The 18,769-nt window shown below is 43.5% G+C and overlaps 1 protein-coding gene across 1 annotated transcript in view; it reads left to right on the top strand.

The window, feature by feature from the left end:
* LOC126298883 (argininosuccinate synthase) overlaps positions 1-18,769 on the top strand; it is a 167,433-nt gene that overhangs the window by 146,861 nt on the left and 1,803 nt on the right. Inside the window, exons 8-9 of the mRNA XM_049990416.1 lie at positions 11,455-11,593; positions 11,739-11,840. Coding sequence (XP_049846373.1) covers positions 11,455-11,593; positions 11,739-11,840 — 241 coding nt within the window. The remainder of the gene's footprint in view (positions 1-11,454; positions 11,594-11,738; positions 11,841-18,769) is intronic.

The following is an 18,769-nucleotide window of genomic DNA, read 5'->3' on the forward strand; positions in this document are numbered from 1 at the left end:
GGCTGTGTTTTACTGTGTTTCGTATCTCCGAGAGACTTTGTTTCCAAATAGTCTCCTTCTTTTAATTTTCACCATTGATAAAAGTTCTGAAGCGTTAAGTCTGGTGAGCATGCAGATAATATTGCGTGTACCGAAACATCTAACTGCCTCCAAATATTCTCTTAAGATGGGTTGTAATTATCTTTGTGCAATAGCGGGACATCGTCATGTTGGTACCACGGGATTTCTTTATGTCTTGTGAGATTCCACATGGATTGTGAGATTTCTACGAGGATACTAGATCCTTAAGGCTACTTAGAGTCCCATGACTAAAGCGGGGACCAGTGATACAATTCATGAAAAGCCCACGCCATTCGTTGGCAGGCCAACGTCGTTGTCTATCTAGTACCCTAGGCCAGCGTGGATTTTCAACCGAACATTAAGCATTTTGCGAAGATTAATTTGACCACGGTTTGCAAATGATGCTGGGACATGAACGTCGTGCCAGGCTAATGACAGTTGATACATTGTGATACCTGTCGGAGATATTTGACGAGCCAGTCTATTAGAAATAGCGGGATGTTACCAACAATTAGTATATCTCGAAAGCCACAGACGTCAAAGCTGTAGCTCCTTGAAAATATTCTTGTGTCTGTATGCAAACAAGTCAACCACCTACCGTATATCAGCAGGTGGCACGTTCTCTCAGGAGTGCCACGTTGGTCAATCCTACTTTCAATTCTGTTTTTCTTGTATGTCGATGATATTTCGTCGGTTCTGTGCTTCTGCCGACTACTTTCAGCTTTACTTGAGTCGTGGGCGTGAAGATATGATACCATGGTCGTCTAGATGAATGATGCTTTGTCTTCAGTGGTAACATGGGCACAAAACCTGGGACATAAACTAAATGCCAAGAAAGCTTTGTCTGTGTTCATGCAGTGTCTGCATATTACATTATAATGTCCTTCAGACGCGCACGCATGCCGAAAGGAACAAACACTGTTTCACGATTCACAGCTGTTGTAAGTATTACCAAAAGGATTCGCAAATTACGAATACGTTTTGATGTCAGTTGTATGTTTTGTTAGTGGAACATGAAAATTTGTGCCGTACTAGGACTCGAATCCGGACTTCCCGCTTAGCGTGAGCGGCAGCCTTAACCATTTTTTCCTGTTAAAATTTAAAAAACCGCAAAAAGATTGAAACGAAATGTGACATTAAATTTGTAATTTTTATTTATAGAGGCTTGTAATTCTTTTTACTCAATTCCTTGCGGAATTTTCATGATGAATTATAAATTAAAACAGGCATTTGGAAAAAAAATGAAACAAAAGTAGCATAGACGTGTCTCGAACCAGGGTCGCCTGGACGGGAGTCTCGCTCGCTTGCCAATTTTTTTAAATTCTATCGTCTTTATTTTTTTTATTTTTTTGGTGCATTCTGTCTTCTTCCTTTTTTTCAATAATCTATACTGAACAAACTAACAGTACATATATATACACAATGCAACAGTTGTTCAAGGTACCATTTAAACACATATAAATTATTGTTAGTTAAACAAAAAAATATTAGAAAAACATTAAATACAACAAAATATAACATATTCTGTCTTCTTCTTTCCTTTTTTTGAGGGGCGGGGGGGGGGGGGGGGGAGGGGTCAAGGAAGACGCTGCGGAGGTAACCGGCAAAAGTTTGTCGGTAAGATGGTTTTCGGGTGACGGTGCTATGCACGGTCACAACTTTGTACCAGAAGTCAAGGGCTGTATGCGGACCACTCTGAAAGAGGTTTTCTAAAGCCTGTCCTCGAAACCAGATTAGTGTATGATGCTTAGCAAGAGGGTAGTGAAATGTCTGGGGGCAACAACAAGAAATCTGGGGTTACCGTCGTTGGCGGAGCACGGATGTAAACGCCCAGATTCGTTGAATGAGGACCCATACGTTTCGTTTCAGGGGCACGTAAGACGCTGCTCGTCGGTGTCTTCGAGCAGACAGTCAGGGCAGACTGGTGAGGTGGCTAGTCCTATGCGATGACGTAGATTATTAGCCGGGAATTTGCCATAGACTAAAACGTACCAGACGACGGTAAAAAGGGTGATTGCACACACCCCCAAGCCGTTCGCCAGTTAATGTCAGGGTGCTGTAGCACCGTGGGGTCGCAACGGTTGGACAGCATAAACAAACGATAATCTCTTTTACGGGGAGGACGGGTGACTGGAAGATCAGCCCGGCGTAGCTGGTTCTATGAAACAATTGGCGACGTGGTACAATAATGGAGAAATAGGTGTCACAGTGAGCGGTGGATCGAGAGAAAACCATTTCGGTTATCCCGGGCCGCCCCAAACTTCCGTATGTCATGTTGTCCGTATCCCCTATGCTCGCAATTCGTAATTCCACACAGGGAGAGACAAATTTTCATTATCGTTGTTTTAGCCCGTCGAGGCATATGTACCAATGAATCACACAATGTGGGTGTTTATACAGTGTCTGTATGTTACAGATATTGTGCAGATTGTTGATATGCATGCCTCTGTGGGATAAAATGGGGATAATAAAAATTTTTCTCTCCCCGTGAGGAATTACGAAGTGCGAGCACAGGGGATAGGGACAACATGACAAATGGAAGTTTGGGTCGGTCCGGGAGACGTGCACGGATAGCCGAAATGGTTAAGACGGCCACTCGCGATAAGCGGCAAGTCTAGGTTCGAGTCTTGATCTGGCCCAAATTGTCATGTGCCGCTAATAAAATATAGCCTACAGTTTTCCTGAAAACATATTCGCAGTTTACGGATCCGTTTCGTAATAAATGCAAGAATGTGATAAGTTATCTTGCATCCTATCAGAAATTCGTGAGTTCAGAGGTCCACGAACAATTGCCTCCTCTTCTGTTCGAAAGTATTCCAATACTATCTCAGGCAACAGCGAAGAACTTTGGTGTCACTTTGGATGAACACCTCAAGTAGGCAGAAAATATTATCGCCATCTGCCAGAAGACTTCCGCTCGCCTCTGTGTCTTCAAAAATTTCGGACGGTATTTTCACACGATGTGAAACGGAAACTCGTTCTACCGAACCTTTTGCTATTGTGACGTAATTCAAAACGGCACGAGTAGTAAAACAGTAGGCGGTTACAACTAACCGTGAATTCTTGTATGCGTTACACTTGCAGCATTCATCTGTATGACCATGTCAGTGCTTTCTACTCCCAGTTAGGTTTGTTGCGCCCAGAAAAGTTACGTGACTTCCGTACGCTGTGTCTATTTCATCGGCTCTCCACTGCGCAAGCCCCCACAACAGTATCTCTCCTCAGAGCTTAAATAATCGTCACCTCATCATAAGCTAAACATAAGGTCCTACTTACCTAGTATCCTAGCTCTGCCCATTCATAAAATAGAAACATTGGCAAACTCCATCTCAGTTGTTGGTGCCTGCCATTCGAACAAGCTGCCGTGCACTTTACGCACAGTTCAGTGCTTTGCTTACAAGAAGGAGCCGAAGCTCTTCATCCTCATCACGTTTCCCCAAAGATATGACTAAGTTCTCTTCTGTCAGATAGTGAAATCCATGCTGCAAACTTCACCCAGTTACGCTTCTTTCTCCTTTCCTTCCTCTACGAATCACACCACTTTTTTCTTACCTTATATTCACATTAACTGTGTGTTTATCGCGATATTCTTTACCTCCCTCTTTTCATACCCACTGCTGCAAGCGCTCATCATTAAAACCTACCGTCCCTTAATTTCTAACCGAGCGAGGTGGCGCAATGGTTAGCACACTGGACTCGCATTCGGGAGGACGACGGTCCAATCCGGTCTCCGGCCATCCTGATTTAGGTTTTCCTTGATTTCCCTAAATCGTTTCAGGCAAATGCCGGGATGGTTCCTTTGAAAGGGAACGGCCGATTTCCTTCCCCATCCTTCCCTCGCCCGAGCTTGCGCTCCGTCTCTAATGACCTCGTTGTCGACGGGACGTTAAACACTAATGTCCTCCTCCTCCTTAATTTCTAATTATAAACTGTGTGTGTTTTTTATGCGCAGAAATGAAATTTCATTTTCTGAATTAAGTATAACGTACTAATAGTAAAACGTGTAACGTTAGATATGTGCAACGCCTTGTTAGATGTAAGAGAGGATATGATGTCCACAATCTTGCCAATATAAGAAAAACCAATAATTTAAAAAAATGAATAAAAACTGGAAGCCATCTCCAACGAACATTCCTTATTTATTCATTTGCCACTGCCGTTTACAAATGACTTGTCACCTAGCTGAAATTGTACTTCACAGAATGTGAAAAATATTTGATATTTCTTATTTGTAATAAGGATTAGTAATATTGCAGCTTTAAAATCTTAATATACTTAAAAGTAATTAAGAAATCAAAATCTTAAAATTAATGATTTATGAACACGAGATAGAAATTTAGGGAGATGGAAAGAGGTTATAACATATTATCACTTTATGACATTTTATAAATTCGGAAAAAGTTACTAAAATAGCGAGAATCTTGCATTTCAGAAGAAGAAATAAAAGAAAATAGGAAACTAAGTAGACTTGTATTAGAGATCCTACCACCTAGCTATCTGGGTGTCAGGACTCGGCAAATCATCGAGCGTGTCATATTCGAGATAACGTACAAAATACACCTTTAATACTAATTTGATAAATTTTTGTGACGGATGTGTACTGTATTACTCTTATATTACATTTGTTACAGGTTATTTGTGCGTTATACAGAGCATAATTAAAACATTATTAAACCGACAGCACAGCAGCTTCTAATCACCTATTAAAAGAAAACAGGCTAAGGATGCTTCGGAATGGCCCCATAAGTGTCCTTCCTCGGTCACTACTACTGAATTGTAGGGCTAGAGCAAAGCAATTCCAAAAGCAACGCCCTGCACCTATATCTACATCAATACACTGCAAGCAACCTTATGATTTTTGGCGGAGGGTGCTTCGTGTACCATTGTCGCTTCCTTCTTTCCTGTTTCAGTCGCGAATGATTCGCAAGGAGGACTGCTGTTAACCCTCCGTCTGAGCTCGAATCTCTTTGATTTTGCGTTTATGGTATTTCGCGAGACATACATAAGAATGCGATATATTGCTCGACTCTTCCATGAACGGAACCCCCAGAATTTTGACAGTAAACTATGTCGTGATGCAGAACGCATATCTTGCAGAGTCTGCGACTGGAGTTGGCTAATCAGCTCCGTGCACTTTCGAGCTTATTAAATGAACCTGTAACGAAACAGGCTGCTCTTCTTTGGATCGCCGGCCTTGGTGGCCGAGCGGTTCTAGGCGCTTCAAAAAAATGGTTCAAATGGCTCTGAGCACTATGGGACTTAACATCTTAGGTCATCAGTCCCCTAGAACTCAGAACTACTTAAACCTAACTAACCTAACGACATCACACACATCCGTGCCCGAGGCAGGAATCGAACCTGCGACCGTAGTGGTCCCGGGGTTCCGGACTACAGCGCCTAGAACCGCACAGCCACGGCGGCTGGCAATCTAGGCGCTTCAGTCGGGAACCGTGCGACCGCTACGGTGGCAGGTTCGAATCCTGCCTCGGGCACGGATGTGTGTGCTGTCTTTAGGTTAGTAAGGTTTAAGTAGCTCTAAGTTCTAGGGGACTGATGACCTCAGATGTTAAGTCCCATAGTGCTCAGAACCATGTGAACCATCTTCTTTGGACCTTTTTTATTTCCGCGGTCGATTCTAATGGAACGGATCCCAGACTGACAGGCAACATTCAATTACAACCCGTACGAGCGTTTTGGAAGCTACCTCCTTTGTGGGTGGACTACACTTCTTAAGGAGTCCCAATGAATCTCATTTTGGTATCTGCCTTAAACGCGATTAGTTCTATGTGGTCTGCCCGCGACTATTCTCCGTCGAGTACAATAATAGGTCTTTGTGCCTATTTATGAGCAAAGTGTTATACTTGTTTATGTCGACTGTCAGCTGCCACTCCTTGCACTATGTGGTGATACTCCACAGGTCTTCCCTCATTTCACTACAATTTCCAAGCGTTGCGATTTCTCTGTATGCAACAGCATCATTCATGAAAAGCCTCATGGAACTGCAGACGTGATTCGCTAGCTCATTCATATGCAAGGTGGATCAGAACTCCACCGACAAACTTCCAGAGGGTGTTCAGGGATGCCTTCTGAGTATTTTGGTGTAATGGACACACTCTCTCCAGTAGACCCGCCAGGGTAGCCGAGAGCGCTAACGCGCTGCTTCCTGGACTCGGGTAGGCGCGCCGGCCCCGGATCGAATCCCCCCGGCGGATTAAGGACGAGGGCCGGTGTGCCGGCCAGTCTGGATGTGGTTTTTAGGCGGTTTCCCACATCCCGCTAGGTGAATACCGGGCTGATCCCCGCGTTCCGCCTCAGTTACACGCGTCGCAGAATTTTGAAACACGTTGGCACTCTTCCACGTTTTACACTAGATGCAGACAGCTGGGGTACGCTGATTCCATTCATGGCGGTACGGGGTGGCGGCAGGAAGGGCATCCGGTCACCCCTAAAACTAACATTGCCAAGTCCGTTCTAACCGCGCCGACCCTGCGATCGCTGCGGGACTATGGCGTAAGCGAAAGAAAGAAAGGACGCACACTCACCAGTGGTACGCTACAGAATTATTGCATTTCGTTTGGTAGCTTGCATAATTAGCTTTGTATCTGTATTGCACTCAAAACAGTGCACAGCGGTGCAAATGTCGACAAAATGTGCTCTCTGTCTTGTCTGGAAACAAATTTGTTCCATTCACTCACGGTACTTGTTGTAAACAGTAATGTCCACTTTAGTCTATGCTCTCAAACTAGACTTCAGCACTGCTCGGCTATGTCTTGGGCTTCTTTTTTCGACAATCATATTCTACGTTAACAGTGATACATAGCAGTAAAGATGGATTTAGTGATGACGAGTAGCCCTCCTCTTTGGGCTCGCTGAATGCAGCGGAAGAGGCACACACAGCGCTGTTGCTCTACAGACGGCAACCCACTCGCAGTACTGCAGCATCACACCGAGGTGCGAAAGCCATGGGAAACACATACAGATGGCAGGAGTATCTCATACAAGAGGTATAAAAGGACAGTGTACTGGTGGAGCTGTCATTTGTACTCAGGTGATTCGTAAGGAAAGGTTTCCGACGTGACGTGATTATGGCCGGACGACGCGAATTAACAGACTCTGAATGCGGAATGAGAGTTGTAGTTGTATTGCATTGTATTGTATGGGAATGGGGACCTAGAAACGACGGCTTCGTCCTCGTCGTAGCCCGCAGTGGTACACAACCCCACAACACTCTCTACCGCCGCCCCACACCGAACCCAGGGTTATTGTGCGGTTCGGCCCCCAGTGCCCAGTGGACGTCCCCCCCCCCCCCCGCCCCCCCTCTCTCTCCACCCCTGGGAACATCTAACACCAAACGAGTGTAACCCCAATGTTTGAGTGGTAGAGTAATTATAGTGTACGCGTACATTGAAGGGAAGTGTTTGCGCAACAATCGCCGACATTGTGTAACTGAGGTGGAATGAGGGGACCCAGCCCGCATTCGCCGAGGCAGATGGAAAACCGCCTTTTAAACTATCCACAGACTGGCCGGCACACAAGACCTCGACACTAATCCGCCGGGCGGATTCGTGCCAAGATTCGGCACGCCTTCCCGCCCGGAAAGCAGTGTGTTAGACCACACGGCTAACTGGGCGGGCTACAGCTGTAGTTAGACGCATGGGACATTTAATTTCGGAAATCGTTAGGGACTTCAATATTCAGAGATCCACAGTGTCAAGAGTGTGCCGAGAATACCAAATTTTAGGCATTACATCACGATGGACAGCGCAGTGGCCAACAGACTTCGCTTAACAACCGAGAGCAGCGGCGTATACATGGAGTTGAAAGTGCTAACAGACAAGCAACACTGCGTGAGATAACTGCATAATTCAATCTGGGATATATGACGAAAATATCCGTTAGGACAGTAAGGTGAAATCTGGTCTTAAGGGCAGATGACCGAAGCGAATGCCTTTGTTAACTGCACGACATCGCACGCAGCGCTTCTTCTGGGGTCGTGGCCATATCGGTTGGGCCGTGGACGACTGGAGAACCGTGGCCCTGTCAGATGAGTCTTGATTTTAGTTGGTAAGAGCTGATGGTAGCATCCGAGGTTGTGCACACCCCACAAAGCCATGGACCCAAGTTGCCAACAAGGCACTGTGCAAGTTGGCCGCGCGGTCTTGGGCGCGATGATGTGTGTTGTTCTTCTTAGCATAAGTTGGTTTAAGTTATTTAAGTAGTGTGTAAGTCTAGGGAGCGATGACCTCAGCAGTTTGGTCCCTTAGGAATTCCCACATATTTGAACAGTTTTTCGCAAGCTGGTGGCTCCACAATACTGTGGGCTGTGTTTACACGGGATAGACTGAGCCCTCTGGTCCATCTGAACCGATCATTGACTGGAAATGGTTATGTTCTGCTACTTGAAAAGCCGGCCGGCGTGGCCGTGCGGTTCTAGGCCCTTCAGCCTGGAACCGCGTGACTGCTACGGTCGTAGGTTCGAATCCTGCCTCGGGCATGGATGTGTGTGACGTCCTTAGGTTAGTTAGGTTTAATTAGTTCTAAGTTCTAGGCGACTGATGACTCAGAAGTTAAGTCGCATAGTACTCAGAGCCATTTGAACCATTTTTTTGCTACTTAAAAACCATTTGCAGTTATGCATGGACTTTATCGTCTCAAACTTCGACAGAATTTTTATGAATGACAATGCGCCATGTCATAGGGCCATAGTTGTTCGCGATTAGTTTGAGAAACATTCTGGACCATTCGAGGGAATGATTTCACCACCCAAGTCGCCGAGCACTAATCTCATCGAACATTTATGAGACACAATAGAGACGCCAGTTCGTACACAAAATCCACCACCGGCAACACTTTCGCAACTATGGACGGCTGTAGAGGTAGCATGGCTCGATATTTCTGCTGAGGACTTTCAACGACTTGTTGAGTCGATGCCACGTCGAGTTACTGTACTGTCCCGGCAGGAAGAAGGTCCGACACGATATTAGGAGGTATCCCATGACTTTTGTCACCTCAGAGTATTCCGATGTGTCATAGTTCTGTTTTTCTGGTGATTCCATCAAGGCGGTGTAATTTTTGTTTACATCTGTGTGCCTGCATATTTGCACCTGTATTCAGACTTGTGCACCAGGTGACTGGCTAGTTGTGCTGGGAAGGCAGGACGCACAGTAAGGAACCCGTTGTTTAGCATGCAAGATGCGACCCGTCTTATGCGTGCAGAAGGGACTGGTTCTTGGAGCAAGCAGTACATCGTTATGCAGATCCACCAACGGTCAATCGTCGGTCATTCGCGCGTATGTCTTTGGACTCACATTTCGTTCGATATCGTTCTAAAAACGGAATCAGATTCACTTCATCAATTAGATGGGAAAAATTTCATAGAAACACAAAAGCATTATTAGGGAAACCTACAATGCATGACTCCACCCACTAAAGCCGTAAAATCCACCGACAATTGGTGGGCTGCTGTCCGGTCATTAAGTGTTACAGCAAGTAAATGTGCTTTTCCTGTGTTTCGATATTGATCACAATGTCACAGTCGCTTGAGTAATTGTCCAGAACAACAATAAGTTCAAATGGGTTGCAATTGTGAATCTGAAAAACAAAACGTATGTAGTTTGTCAGCTAATACTATAGCCACATTAATCGTCAATTACGAGACTGTGACACTGGTGAAATGAATTTAGAAATAAAAGTCATGGATTCGATTTCGGGAGGTGTCAAGTTCAAATCCTGGGTCCTGTCGTCTCAGAGAAAATTGGCTTGCAGGGTTTCTGTTAACGACTTCTGGTGAAGAAAGATATATGGCGATAAATACGCACCTTGGTCGATTTGAATCAACAACAGTAACAAAACAAGAAAAGAATATGAAATTCTTGTAAATTACGGCTCCGTTCAAGTACGGTATATGTTTGTTTCGTCAAACCGTTCTAAAGCTGGTATAGTCCTCGTTTTTCCTTACAATTTTTCGCTGCATAATGTTGCCCATGCGTTTTCAGTTAAGTTTCGCATCTTGTTTCTTGTTTCTGTTGCTGCTGTTAATGGCTGTCTAATATCTCCTGTGATCTTCTCGGATTGTCCGTCGGGTTGTACCGTCGTATTGTCGCAACATTTCGACAAGTTTCCTACTTGAAATCTTCAGGTGAAGTCTTTATATGTATTGTGCATAGTTTTTGAACATAAACACTATCATCAAATCATGCATCTGAGTAGGCAGGGTATTTAAAAAGAAGCATGTGATGGATGCGACAACTTTTTTCGTGTTTTAGATCAAAATCTTTTCTGTGCAAAGACCGTTAAGAGTGTGACGGAGGGAGCGTTTTATTGTTTCATATATTAAGGTTTTATCCCATTCCATTCACATAATATAGTGTGGGAAGAGTAACTGCTTCTCTGCGAGAGCAGTTAGTTAACTGAGTCTGTCTGCTCGATCTCTAGAGGATACGTGTTTTTCGAGCTGGGAAATATTTGCAGTTTATTAACTGAAAGATGCTTCTTTAAGTATTTTAAGTATGTTCTCAGGAAATGAACGGCCGTCTTTTCTCAGAGGTCCGTCAGTAAAGATTTTGTCACACTTTTTCACAATTAAAATATATTTGTGGTCATTCACAATGCCCTTGTCATTGAACGATCGACGTATTCTGTTATTTAACGGCTAGCATGTGGCCTCCTGAAATTCTTTCAGTATTCTCATTTCAGTTAACGTAATTAAATGCTAAAAATGTAAGGAAGATTAGACTTTAATGTCTTTTCAACGACGAGGGCATCAGAGACGAAGAACAAGCTCGGGTTGGACTTGTGAGTGGGGTGATGCAGTGGTTAAGGCACTGGACTCGTACTCAGGAAGAACAGTCTATTAATACACGTCGGGCAATCCAGATTTAGCTATAGAATCGTTTCCCTAAATAGTTCGAAGTTAATTTCGGTTTGGTTTTTTTAGAAAAGTATTGGCCTATTTCCTCTTCACCCTTTTGTAGTCTGAGCGTGTATTCCACTCTTAGACTGAGTGATCTGTGGGATGTTAAATCCTAATCTTCCTTACTTTTTTCGTATAAGCTGAGGATGGAACAGGAAATCTGCAGTGAATTTTTCGAATGAACTGTCCTGGCGATGTCAGACTCACTGCAGGAGATACCACTTTCATACAAAAAGAAACATTGCGTTTTTAGTGTTAATCCTGGGATGAACTGTTGTGGACGCCAACCTCTGAGTATCTATATCACACAAGAAAAATTGTTCTTGCATAAACTAGCCAGTCCTTCTCGCATGGTTTGTGGAACGTCTGTTTACTACATGTCGCTACGCCTGTGCTTTTTAATGCATTTCTATTCCTACCTAAAACTGCTCTCAAAATTCTAGTACAGTGACGTATAACGACGCAATATTTTTTGTCTACAGTCACGCGGTGTATACGAGACGCCCGCTGGTAAAATTCTGCATGACGCTCATCTGGACCTGGAGACTTTCTGCATGGATCGCGAGGTCCTTAGAGTTAAAACTTTTCTCAAAGACAAGATGTCAGATTATGTTTACAACGGTAAGAAACAAACTCTTTGCTTGATTGATCTGTAGCTTTTTAGGTTACCTGAATTACAAATCTAAAGATAATCCGTCTTATTTTATGATGTATTGCCATATACAGATGGGGACTTAAAATGATTGCTTGATTTTCGTCGTTTCAGGTTTCTGGTTCAGCCCGGAATGTAACTTTGTTCGCGAGTGCATAACTGCATCGCAAAGAAATGTCACAGGATGGGTGCAGGTGGAGCTCTTCAAGGGTTCAGGTATGCACAAATAAGGACACAATTTTACATCTCGCACAGCTGAGGAAAGCTGAAACTAACTACTCAATTTCAAGCGTACTACACACTGTCTCGTCAGTTATGCACATTGGAACCAGATAGTTTCTTGATTCCAAGAGGATAAACTAAACCACATCGCCACAGAAATGTATACAGCTTTGTCAAAATAAAACTGGCTCGGAAAATATTATACGGCTGACACGGAATTTTACCTTGTTAATGGACAGGAGAACAGCCCGTTACAGAAAAAACTGGGAAACATGATTTCGATGCACCAGTTGCTGTCAGATGTGTGCCCATGCATCTACATCTACATATACATCTACATGGATACTCTGCAAATCACATTTAAGTGCCTGACAGATTGTTCATCGAACCATCTTCACAATTCTCTATTATTCCAATCTCATCTAGGGTGCGGAAAGAATGAACATCTGTATCTTTCCGTGCGAGCTCTGAATTCCCTTATTTTATCTTGATCATTCCTCCATATGTAGGTCGGTGTCAACAAAATATTTTCGCATTCGAAGGAGAAAGTTGGTGATTGGAATTTCGTGAGAAGATTCCGTCGCAACGAAAAAGAATTTCTTTTAATGATGTCCAGCCCAAATTTCTGTATCGTTTCTGTGACACTCTCTCCCATATTTCACGATAATACAAAAAGTGCTGCCTTCCTTTGAACTTTTTCGATGTACTCCGTCAGTCCTATCTGGTAAGGAACCCACACCGCGCAGCAGTATTCTAAAACAAGACGGACAAGCATAGTATAGGCAGTCTCCTTAGTAGGTCTGTTACATTTTCTAAGTGTCCTGCCAATAAAACGCAGTCTTTGCTTAGCCTTCCCCACAACATTTTCTACGTGTTCCTTCCAATTTAAGTTGTTTGTTATTGTAATACCTAGGTATTTAGTTGAATTTACGGCTTTTAGATTAGACTGACTTATTGTGTAACCGAAGTTTGAGTTGCTTTTAGCACTCATGTGGATGACCTCACACTTTTCGTTGTTTAGGATCAATTGCCACTTTTTGCACCATTCAGATATCTTTTTTAAATCGTTTTTCAGTTTGTTTTGGTCTTCTGATGACTTTATTAGTCGATAAACGACAGTGTCATCTGCAAACAACCGAAGATGGCTGCTCATATTATCTCCAGAATCGTTTATATAGATAAGGAACAGCAAAGGGCCTATAACACTACCTTGGGGAACGCCAGAAATCACTTCTGTTTTACTCGAATACTTTCCGTCAATTACTACGAACTGTTACCTCCCTGACAGGAAATCACAAATCCAGTCACATAACTGAGACGCTAATCCGTAAGCACGCAATTTCACTACGAGTCGCTTGTGTGGTACAGTGTCAAAAGCCTTCCGGAAATCCAGAAATATGGAATCGATACGAAATCCCTTGTCAGTAACACTCAACACTTCATGTGATTAAAGAGCTAGTTGTGTTTCACATGAACGATGTTTTCTAAACCCACGTTGACTGTGTGTCAATAGACCGTTTTCTTCGAGGTAATTCATAATCTTCGAACACAATATATGTTATAAAATCCTGCTGCATATCGACGTTAACGATATGGGCCTGTAATTTAGTGGATTATTCCAACTACCTTTCTTGAATTTTAGTGTGATCTATGCAACTGTCCAGTCTTTGGGTACGGGTCTTTCGTCGAGTGAATGGTTGTATATGATTGTTAAGTATGAGGCTAATGCATCAGCATACTCCTAAAGGAACCTAATTGGTAAACAGTCTGGACCAGAAGACTTGCTTTTATTGAGTGATTTAAGTTGCTTCACTACTCTGAGGATATTTACTTCTACGTCACTAATGTTGGCAGCTGTTCTCGATTCGAATTCTAGAATATTTACTTCGTCTTCTTTTGTGAAGACATATCGGAAGCCTTTGTTTAGTAATTCTGCACATCTCCGACGCACTCTGTCCCAAGTACTTCGGTGTGCCTTTATGTCTGAGTGAATGAGAGGAGTAGGCGTGATTAATGATCAGTTGAATGCAATACGGAATGGTGCTCACGAGAAAACAGCGCGTGTCGATTGTCGACTGTTACGTGAAGCACAGTGGAAAACGTATGCTTAACCGTTTGCGCAAGAGCTTAAAACTGGAAGTGTTTTGGCAAAATCTCCAGCAAAGTCTACAATCCAACATTTATTGTATATGTGTGACTATTCTCAGCACATCCTTTGACGTTCGTTAACAACGGTCAGTCCCACCTCAGACTTACTGTAAACACACTAACGGAAAAAGTTGCAAGAACCAGTTGTGCGACATAAACGAAAATTGGTAGGCGCTAGTGGCACCACTATGTGGATGCCAATCAGGTTTTCTTTAAATCCCACTATACTGGTTGTGAGATTGAGTTACCTTTGAGATTGGACATGGTGAGTTAATGTTGGTCGAGAATGGCTTTAAGCCGATTAGGACGCCATTATCGACACCTCACTTAATTTCGACGAGATTGTGTAATATGGCTACGAGAATCTGGATGTTCCTTGCTCGATATTGCAGGAAGACTTGGCAGGAATGTAGCCACTATACACGATTGCTGGCAGTGGTGGTCTCGAGAATGTTCGGTCGCGAGAAGACCAGGCTTCGGACGGCGTCACGGTACTACTGAGAAGGAAGGCCGGCACTTTCGGCGAATGGCTCTGGCGCATCGTGCTGATCTGCAGCAGCAATTTGAGCAGCAGCTGGCACCACATTAACACAACGAACTGTTACGAGTCGGTTACCTCAAGGACAGCTCCGAGCCAGACGCCCTGTAGTGTGCATCCCACTGACCCCAAAGCACCGACATTTGCGACTGCAGTGCTATCAAGCGAGAGCTCATGGAGGGCAGGATTGAGGTCTGTTGTGTTTCCTGGTGAAAACTGTTTCTACCTCGGTGCCAGTGATGGCCGCATGTTGGTCAGGAGGAGGCCATATCAGGGCCTGCAACTGACCTGTCTGCGTGCTAGATACACTCGACCTACACGACAACTCCAGTATCATCCACAAACAGCATTAACCGTCCTTGTACTGCCCGACCTAGTGTAACAGGTATGGAACGCCATCCCACAGACTGACATCCGGCATCTGTACAACACAATGAATGCACGTTTGAATGCTTGCATTCAACATTCTTGTGGTTACACCGATATCTGGCAATGTTAATCACTCAAAAATGTTGCGTAGACAAACGTATTCCTGAGACCTCATTACTCTAGATTAATTCTTGGTTTGGTGTTGTGATTTTTTCTATCTGTGTATTTTATTATGGTGAAATCGTACTGCAAAGCTACAGTGGATACAGCAGCGTGTGTGAAGTTAAACATCTTTAAGGAGGGACGCAGACGCTATTGTGTGAACTTCTTTACAACGATGAAAAGAGCGACGGATAGCCCTAGTAAGACAAAACATGAACATTTGCTAATGTAAGCATGAAACTTCAGCACCTTTCACATTTACAGCAAATATTCGGAGCAAACATAACTGTGAAGTGTCGATGACACACAATGTTTGTTATTCTGTGTAGTAGTGTGGTATTACGCAAGACATGTGTTCAGGTTGCATGGGTCAAATACACGTATGGCTAGTTTCATATTGTTTGACGGATTCTCCTAAATTAATTCAGGCGACTTCTGGATAGTTCATTCAGTAAGGCTACGACCAATCCGTTTCGCCATCTCAACCCGCGATCTCTCTCTTTAGACCTCATCGTTAATGGTAAGTTATAGTATAGCCTACCTTCCTGTTATGAAGTATTCAATACTTATGCATGATGGTCTGCAAAGTAAAGAAAGATACAATAGGAAAATTTATGGATTGCTTCTAGCGGTTTTGTATGCAATACTCGTAAAGTATCCCAATAATAAAAAGTCCTTATCCCTCAAGTCAGGATCGTCACAAGTCAAGGTGTTCAGCATCTGCTCGTGATGCAACCTCCTGCAAAATGGTTTCTACCTATGTATACTGCCAAAATTTGAGCTGACTTAAAGTAATAACGAGCAGCTTACCTGGGAAGGACACACTGATCCGACACTGCATCGTAAAGAGAAACGTATACGAACACTTTTTGGGCGCTTTTTGTCAGATTTGATTTCTTTTTCTAACAGAAATACACGAAATTTCTGCCCCATATGATGGACACTGAAACAAATTAATATTCAATACTACAAATTATTACAGCCAGGCTACTGGCAAAAGCATTGTGAAACAAGCATTAACAGTAACGAGAGTTACGAAGACCATGTATACAGGGTGTTACAAAAAGGTAGGGCCAAACTTTCAGGAAACATTCCTTACACACAAATAAAGAAAATATGTTATGTGGACATGTGTCCGGAAACGCTTAATTTCCATGTTAGAGCTCATTATAGTTTCGTCAGTATGTACTGTACTTCCTCGATTCACCGCCATGATTTCATACGGGATACTCTACCTGTGCTGCTAGAATATGTGCCTTTAAAAGTACGACACAACGTGTGGTTCATGCACGATGGAGCTCCTGCACATTTCAGTCGAAGTGTTCGTACGCTTCTCAACAACAGATTCGGTGACCGATGGATTGGTAGAGGCGGACCAATTCCATGGCCTCCACGCTCTCTCCTGACCTCAACCCTCTTGATTTTCATTTATCGGGGCATTTGAAAGCTCTTGTCTACGCAACCCCGGTACCAAATGTAGAGACCCTTCGTGCTCGTATTGTGGACGGCTGTGATACAATACGCCATTCTCCAGGGCTGCATCAGCGCATCAGGGATTCCACGCGACGGAGGGTGGATGCATGTATCCTCGCTAACGGAGGACATTTTGAACATTTCCTGTAACAGTGTTTGAAGTCACGCTGGTACGTTCTGTTGCTGTGTGTTTCCATTCCATGATTAATGTGATTTGAAGAGAAGTAATAAAATGAGTTCTAACATGGAAAGTAAGCGTTTCCGGATACATGTCCACATAACATATTTTCTTCCTTTGTGTGTGAGAAATGTTTCCTGAAAGTTTGGCCGTATCTTTTTCTAACACCCTGTATGTGTATAAAATATTTTAAGCGGGTAATTTTCACCAACCCTGAAGTTAATTAGTACTGCATGCCGCAGTCCACTTTCTCCTTGAGTTGTTGAGTGACTATCTTCTGCACACGCCAGTCGGCGCTATGTCTTGTAACGGCACGTCTTAAAGAAAAGAACTGTTTATTGTATATTCCGTATAATATTTGGTCCGGTGTTGTCTACCACTTGTAAGCAAGGGGCTACTTCAGCCTCAACAAATTCTCTTACGTGGAAATGGGTGAAGAGTACCAGTAATCTGTAGAAACGGAAGCTGCTTATCATAAAAAAGCGCTTTCCACAGAAATGCCTTCCTTTCCCACCGCGTGCTGCGTTCACTGGCGAAAGTAGGACAAACTTAGATTCTTTCCTCCTCTCCCTCCCCCCCCCCCCTTCCGGCCCCACCGGCATATCCCTATCTTTTTGTTTCATCTTGCTTAGATAATTTATTCCTTTATTGAGATTAGCACCGCTTAATAATTAAGTAAAGGGTATATGTTTTAACAATTCTTTTTCACTGTTGTACAGTTCCAAACATGGAACAACACCAGTACAAAAAATGGCTCTGAGCACTATGGGACTCAACTGCTGTGGTCATTAGTCCCCTAGAACTTAGAACTACTTAAACCTAAATAACCTAAGGACATCACACACATCCATGCCCGAGGCAGGATTCGAATCTGCGACCGTAGCAGTCGCACGGTTCCGGACCAGTACAAAGTGACATTGTACACAAGAGTATCGCGTGATTTCTATTTTATTGTTTCAAGCCGATCAATGCAAAGTCGTCACAAATAATAAAAACAAATGCAAAATATACAGATAACGCTTTCGTTTCCTTGTCCAGTCCTACTCCCTTCATGATTCCCAAAAGAGATACACCTCTACTCCTTCTCGTTTCAGTGCACTCCAATCCATTTCTCCCTCCTCCTCCTCCTCCTCCTCCTTTTTCTTCTTCTTCTTCTTCCTCCTCTTCTATTCACCCTGTGTCTTCTTTTTCATCATCATTATCACTTTGTTCTTGTTCCTTTCCTTCTTGTAGTTCTTTCCCATCCTACTTGACCCAGCCCCTTCCTCTTTTCCTTTGCTGTTCCTTTTTGTTTTCGCCTGTCTCAAAACTGTGTCCCCACGGAAACGGTGCCCGGACACGCGTCCCGCAGACAGACCCTTATCTACGCCGCTGGCTCTAATCGCACTGTCCTGTTAGCTATATACAGGGCGGCCCATTGATAGTGACCGGTCCAAATATCTCACGAAATAAGCATCAAACGAAAAAACTACAAAGAACGAAACTCGTCTAGCTTGAAGGGGAAACCTGATGGCGCTATGGTTGGCCCGCTAGATGGCGCTGCCATAGGTCAAAAGGATGTCAACTGCGTTTTTTTTTAAATAGGAACCCCCATTTTTCATTACAAACAGATAACAACTGCGTTTTTTAAAAAATAGGAACCCCCATTTTTTATTACATATTAGTGTAGTACGTAAGGAAATATTAATGTTTTAGTTGGACCACTTTTTCGCTTTGTGATAGATGACGCTGTAATAGTAACAAACGTACAAGTACGTGGTATCGCGTAACATTCCACCAGTGCGGACGGTATTTGCCTCGTGATATACTACCCGTGTTAAAATGGATCGTTTACCAATAGCGGAAAAGGTCGATATCGTGTTGATGTATGACTGTTGTGATCAAAATGCCCAACGGGCGTGTGCTATGTATGCTGCCCGGTATCCTGGACGACATCATCCAAGTGTGTTACATTACTTAAGGAAACAGGAAGTGTTCAGCCTCATGTGAAACGTCAGCCACGACCTGCAACAAATGATGCCCCAGTAGGAGTTTTAGCTGCTGTCGCGGCTAATC

This window comes from Schistocerca gregaria, chromosome X (genome assembly GCF_023897955.1).
Source record: "Schistocerca gregaria isolate iqSchGreg1 chromosome X, iqSchGreg1.2, whole genome shotgun sequence".
In the NCBI taxonomy this organism is placed as follows: Eukaryota; Metazoa; Arthropoda; class Insecta; order Orthoptera; family Acrididae; genus Schistocerca; species Schistocerca gregaria.